The sequence below is a fragment of the Teleopsis dalmanni genome, unplaced genomic scaffold (genome assembly GCF_002237135.1).
Source record: "Teleopsis dalmanni isolate 2A unplaced genomic scaffold, ASM223713v2 unscaffolded_contig_0244, whole genome shotgun sequence".
Lineage (NCBI taxonomy): Eukaryota > Metazoa > Arthropoda > Insecta > Diptera > Diopsidae > Teleopsis > Teleopsis dalmanni.
Genome location: NW_024031626.1, coordinates 6,150 through 12,987, shown reverse-complemented (window position 1 = coordinate 12,987; position 6,838 = coordinate 6,150). Strand labels below are relative to the sequence as shown.

General features: G+C 32.0%; 3 protein-coding genes across 3 annotated transcripts; 2 read left to right on the top strand and 1 right to left on the bottom strand.

Annotated features, from left to right (window-relative positions):
• The first annotated feature begins 800 nt into the window (after positions 1-800).
• On the top strand, positions 801-1,280 carry LOC119663244 (larval cuticle protein A2B-like). Its single transcript, XM_038072900.1, has 2 exons — positions 801-812; positions 873-1,280. Exons 1-2 carry the CDS (start codon positions 801-803, stop codon positions 1,278-1,280), a joined length of 420 nt encoding a protein of 139 aa, XP_037928828.1.
• Positions 1,281-3,248: 1,968 nt separating this feature from the next.
• LOC119663245 (larval cuticle protein A2B-like) lies at positions 3,249-4,052 on the bottom strand. Its single transcript, XM_038072901.1, has 2 exons — positions 3,999-4,052; positions 3,249-3,936 (listed from the first exon to the last, which is right to left on the bottom strand). Exons 1-2 carry the CDS (start codon positions 4,008-4,010, stop codon positions 3,505-3,507), a joined length of 444 nt encoding a protein of 147 aa, XP_037928829.1. The 5' UTR covers positions 4,011-4,052; the 3' UTR covers positions 3,249-3,504.
• Positions 4,053-6,087: 2,035 nt separating this feature from the next.
• LOC119663243 (histidine-rich glycoprotein-like) lies at positions 6,088-6,600 on the top strand. Its single transcript, XM_038072899.1, has 2 exons — positions 6,088-6,099; positions 6,163-6,600. The coding sequence occupies exons 1-2, from the start codon at positions 6,088-6,090 to the stop codon at positions 6,598-6,600; spliced, it is 450 nt and encodes a 149-aa protein (XP_037928827.1).
• Positions 6,601-6,838: the final 238 nt, after the last annotated feature.

The following is a 6,838-nucleotide window of genomic DNA, read 5'->3' as shown; positions in this document are numbered from 1 at the left end:
ATTGGATAACTGGACGGTAAAATTATTTGATGCATTTTCCTTGCCAATTTACCGCAAAAATAGGAAGCATCACACCAAGCATCACAGTTTTAGCATATCGATTAACAAAAAAGGGATTAGGATTTCCATTTCTTGTATTTAATTTCGTATTAAAGTTTCTATATAGTAGTCGTATAAAATTGGTAAAAAAAATAGTTAAGAACAACAGGAAATCTTTTTAATATATCCTTTTTTTGTTTCGGTATCTATAAGCAATTTATATGAGAAAGACAGCCACCAAATTTCAACAAATGCACTAAGATCCAACCGTCAGTTTTCAGCAACAAACAGCAAAGTAACAGACATTTTTCTTAAATTAAATTTCTTAAATTAAATAGTTGCTAAACATGAAAAATTGTTACTAAAGTAAATAGCGCTGCAGAACACTGTTAGCTTGAGTTCATGTCTTACATGTAACCCATGCTAAGCACTTATACGATTGCACTCCTGAAATGACAAAACCTAAACATAGACATATGGTACACTAAATCTAATTTTCACCTTCATTTCATTGTGCAACTCACAAATGTTTCAAATCACAAGTATTGAAAGTTATTATACGTAAATTAGAGAAGGTATGTGCATGTATGATCCATACTAAAGACACTGAACTGGATTAATTGTGTTTGTAGGCGTTAGTATTAATTTAAATTTTGGGCACCTGGTGGCTTGTCTGGAAACCTTAAACAAATTTTTATATAAATTGAACTCAAGTTAGAGTAGGAATTCACTTCACACGGAGAAACGGAGTTTAATACATCATGTCGTGGAAGGTGAGTTTAAAATGAAATTATTTTTTCGTTTAACTCAATGTATCCTTATTTCAATATTAGGTTTTAGCGCTCCTGATCTGCATTGTCGTAGTGGCGAGTGCACAGCACCACTACAGCTACAGTCATGGTCATGGACATGATGACCATCACGAAGATGAACACGATCATGGTCCTGCACATTATGAATTTCATTATTCTGTGAAAGATCCTAAAACGAAGGACATTAAAAGTCAAAAGGAATCTCGTAAGGATCACAAAGTCGAAGGTTATTATGAACTAATCGACTCCGATGGACATCATCGTATTGTGCATTACAAAGCAGACAAAAAGACAGGATTTGAAGCTACGGTTGAACGTAAACCAACCAAAATAAAAGTACCAATTCCCAAGATTACCTATGAACATCATGAAGACCATCACGATCATCACGAAAATCATAACGATCACCATCATTACTATTCACATTAGTTATATTTGGCTTTGTCAAATATGTCTTATTCTTAATACCACTACACATTTGTACATAATCACTTCTCTCTATTTTTAGTAAATATTAGAAAATTGTTAAGTATTTTCCAACAACAGATCTATCTATTTGTAGCTACAAAACTGATTTTCTCGATGCTTTCTTTTTTGTATATAAATTTTGAAAGTTAATTATAAATAATAAATTCTTTTGCGGATCAAACTGTAATAAAAAATTGTTTTTTTCGAGTGTTAGTGAAATATTATCCATTTTAAATTAACTGTTTCTTAAAGTTTCAACTTGATAAATCAACCAAATAAGTAGCATTATAGGCTCTACTTTTGCTATTTTCTATTTGGCTTTATTTGATGATTATATCTGGGATCAAATAAATATATATTTATATATATATATATATACATATATATAAACATATATATATGTATCTGGGAGATAGATTATATCGATCTTCAACCGTTTTATTGATATCATTTTATATTGGGCTTATAACGACAACAACTTCCAAGGAATCTCTTGTGTTCTGTGTAAAGATGCCTGTTTATACGGGTGTGGATGCGCACAATGAAAAGTAAATGGGAAATAAAATACTACTCGGGACTTTGAACAAAAGTACAGTACTAACATCATACTTGCAAGAATTGTTATATTAACTATCGTAATTATCCATAACAGAGTGTGGGAGATCAAAATAAAAATAATTCTCAACAACTTCGGCTATCGTATAAGGATTCGGTTGACAGAATATCCCAATGCTGAGGAGCAATAACACCACATCCCACATAAAGTTAAAATTTAAGCAAATTAAATGCAAAATACCGAGATAAAATATTCCATTAATTTGAAGATCAGTAGAGAGTATCAGATGAGTTCCACTTTTTTAATGGAATAATCATTTAGCTGTACTGTTTTATTCGTAAGTCTATAAACTATTCATTGAAGGCATGTTGTTAGAGTAGAAATATTACTATAAAGTAATTTGACTAACCATGTATTGGCATTGTAGCTCGATCTTTTGTAAATATGGACAATTTGGCGATATAGAATTGGAAAGAGACCACCACACAATCGTATAAGTACATATATGCACTGGTCGTATTAAGAAGTAGAAACACGCTCTTGTAGACTAAAATACAATTCAGACACAATTCCACAATGATCTACAATAAAAATACTCTATCCTCGCAAATAATATTGAAGTAATAATGATGCCATAAGAAGTCATAGATGTACTGTAAAAGTTGACAGAATATGGTATATGTTAATTAATTAAGTAAAAATATCAACAGAAACTGACTAAAATAAAGCTATAGCAAAAAATCTAATAGAGCAATGCTATTATAAGTCGATTCAGAGATTTCGCATCTCTGTTAGTTAGCGAAAATGTTTTAAAGCTTCTTTAAAAAACAAAAACAAACACGAATATAATAATAAAATATCATTGGATCTTTTTTTGTGGAGTCGGTAAGGATCGCTTTTATGTAGACAATCCTCAAACATAAAACATTAATATTGGATTTTGTGAGGTCGCTAACGTTCGTTTTTATGCGGACAATCCTCAAGCTTTGAACACTTTGAATCAGCTTGACGAACATTCATAAAGTTTTGGCCGACCTATTACCAACTATATGCCGACTCACAGAAAATTATCTCAAAGAAATCCAATGATATATCTTTGTGTTATATCCCAATGAAATATATAATGAAATATATTTATGTGTGTACTAGAAAACGCGCATGATCTGTGTATTTAATACAGCATAGTGTCTTATATATAATAGTAAATATAGTACATTCCAACTTCATTAAATACAAATCAAATGTACCGTGCACATAAAATAGTAAATCATGTCTAGTAAATCCAATAAGGTATCGAAAGTCTATATTTTAAGATAGTTGCGTTAAATAATTATAAACTATGCTTAAAATCGATAGAAAAGAAAATATTTGTGTTACAGTTTAATTCTGCACAAGAATTTATTATATAAAATTAACACTTAAAATCTATATATATAAACAAAAAAATCCAAAAAGAACGGTTTGTACCGATTTCAAAAGTTGATTAGAAGAACTGCTGGTGCACTTCTAACACAGCTTCATATCCTTAATATTTTCTTAACTTAACCATTACAAAATGAATTATGTACAAATGTGTAGTTGTGTGAAAAACGAGATGATCGGTTATTCAAACTTTCTCTAAATATGTTCTCAATGATGCGAGTAATAGTGATGGTGATTATCTCCGTGATGGTCATCATGATGGTTATCATGGTGATCATAGTGATGATCATCGTGATGTTCATAGGAGATCTTGGGAATTGGCACCTTGATATTGGTTGGTTTACGTTCAACCGTAGCTTCAAATCCTGTCTTTTTGTCTGCTTTGTAATGCACAATACGATGATGTCCATCGGAATCGATTAGTTCATAATAACCTTCGACTTTGTGATCCTTACGAGATTCCTTTTGACTCTTAATGTCCTTCGTTTTAGGATCCTTCACAGAATAATGAAATTCATAATGCGCAGGACCATGATCGTGTTCATCTTCATGATGGTCATCATGTCCATGACCATGACTGTAGCTGTAGTGGTGCTGTGCACTCGCCACTACGACCATACAGAACAGAATTGCTAAAATCTAATTAAAATTAGGAAATAATAAGTTAAAAGAAAATAAAACAAATTTCATTTTGGTCTCACCTTCCACGACATAATGAATTGAGCTCTATTTCCTTTCAACACCGAGTTCTGGTATGAAGTGAATACGTTCTCTAACTTCAGTTCAATTTATACAAAAATTTGTTTTAGACAAGCAGGCAGACCAATTGTGCAAAAAAAAAAATTAACTTCAGACTTGTTACCACAAATACAATTAATCAAGTCCAAAGTTTTTACTACATGTGGATCACACACACACACATTCGCAAACTTTCTTGTATTTACATTTGATCTCTTGTAATATTTGTGACTTTTGTAACTTCTGGAGTGCATTCGAATGAGTTTCAATAGCTTTGCAGTTTATGTTTAGCAACAATTTAAGATCGTATGTCTCTTGTCCAGTGTGGTCGCTGGACCGCCGCTCTGTTGCCTGTTGGCTTTTGGTGAATTAGTTGAATACTGGTTGTTGTTATTCGACATGAACCGCTGAACTGAATAGAAGCATAGAATAGAAATTCAAAACAAATGCAGAATAGTCTTGTTTCAAATTTTGAAACTTTGTTTACTAGTATTACATACAAGAACAGAATAAATAGTTTCGAAAACAACATTCATCGATTTTATTATTTTTCATAAATTTTTTAATATTATTACATAAACTGAAACTTGAGAGTTATGAGGACAACATTTTTACTTATATTTAAGGATTATCAAAATGTCATTTAGGCTTATTGAATTGCAACACAACTTGATTTTATTGAAGGCTTAAATAAAACATATCACTTTTATTTACATGTTTTATTACAATACTGCGATTTGCTACGATAATGTACAAAGTAATTAATCAAATGACTGTCAAGAAATTACAGTCTTCGACGCAAACACCATTATTTTCAATGCGATTATTGCGATGGATATACACAGTAATAATTAGACCTATAGTCACTTACGGATCAATTCCAACACACTCAACAAGTTACAGCAAATTTTGTGTATAAGTATAACAGCAATAGTATCAGTACTGTTTAGCGTAGGTACTTGTCTTGATAGCGGTACTCTGCAATTACATATATCGAGATAATGTACCTATAAACGCCGCATTGAAAACTTTAAGGAATTTCCGCTGGTACCAATGAACTTGTCTTACGTCATCAATTGAAGTACTCTTGTAACTCACACCTCTTCACATCCATGTGCAATCACAGGCGAAGAAAGATGCTCCAAGAGTTATTACAAACAAGACGACGGGTCCAGGAGCCAACAGTAAGAAATTTGATATGTGGTTAAACAAATCTCAGAAACTGAAATGCTAACAGATAATTGTATAGCATAACTTTACAAAAAACTTGAAAACTGAACATGGCAACATAAAGACTTGGAGTTAGAGCTGGAGGAAACTTTATTTTAATGTTATATTTTAATTACAAGGATTTAGTTTCATATTTGAAAAAAGGAAACAATTTTTTTATTTCAACTTTACAAAGTTAATTCAATATTGAATTTGTAAATAATGTTCTATTCATTTTGGATTTGCATTAGCGGTTCAAATTTATAACAACAACCAGTATTCAAAAATTCACAAAAATTCACAAGACCAAGCAATCAACAGTCAGCAGACAGTAATAAACGACAAGGCGGGTTACAGACTAGACTGGATAACAAACATACGGTCTTAAATTGTTGCTAAACATGAAAAGTTGCTATCGAACTGCAAGGCAGTTCAGAGTGTGCATGATTTGAGGTCAAATTGTATATACATATGTGCACCATACGTATACAAGGGACTTATACAATTGCACTCTAGAAGTCGTAAAACTCAAACATAGAAGGCACACATGAACGCTGTGTCCAATTTTCACCTTCGTTTCATTGTGATATCCAAAACTGTTGAAGATCACAAGTACCTAAGCGTGCAATATATACAAGGAGGTCTGTGAATGTGTGGTCTACTTACATTAAAAACACTAGACTGTATTAGTGTTAGTAGGCGTTAGCATAAGTTAATTTTTAGATATTTAGTGGTATGTCTGGAGGTCTAAAACAAATTTTTATATAAATTGAACTGAAGTTAGAGAACGTATTCACTTCATATCAGTACTTGGTGTTGAAAGGAAATAGAGCTCAATTCATTATGTCGTGGAAGGTGAGACTAAAATGAAATTTGTTTTATTATTCTTTTGACTTATTATTTCCTTATTTTAATTAGATCTTAGCAATTCTGTTCTGTATAGTCGTAGTGGCGAGTGCACAGCACCACTACAGCTACAGTCATGGTCACGAACATGAAGAACACAAATATGATGACCATAAGCACGAAGAGGAACACGATCATGGTCCTGCACATTATGAATTTCATTATTCTGTGAAAGATCCTAAAACGAAGGACATTAAGAGTCAAAAGGAATCTCGTAAGGATCACAAAGTCGAAGGTTATTATGAACTAATCGACTCCGATGGACATCATCGTATTGTGCATTACAAAGCAGACAAAAAGACAGGATTTGAAGCTAAGGTTGAACGTAAACCAACCAATATCAAGGTGCCAATTCCCAAGATCTCCTATGAACATCACGATGATCATCACTATGATCATCACGATGACCATCACGAAGATAATCATCATCACTATTATTCACATCATTGATAACCTATTTGGAAAAGCTTTAATTTTTCGATCATCATCTCCTCTCAGAAACAATTATACATTTGTACATAATTACTTATTTCGTTTTAGTTAAGCTAAGCAAATTATTAAGAGCATGAAAGTCTATAAAGGACAATGCTGGAAGTTCTTATAGTCAATTTCTCAGTAATTTGTGGTTATACATTATATACTATATGTTAAGAGTAATTTATATGGAATTAACTCTAATACAAAATGA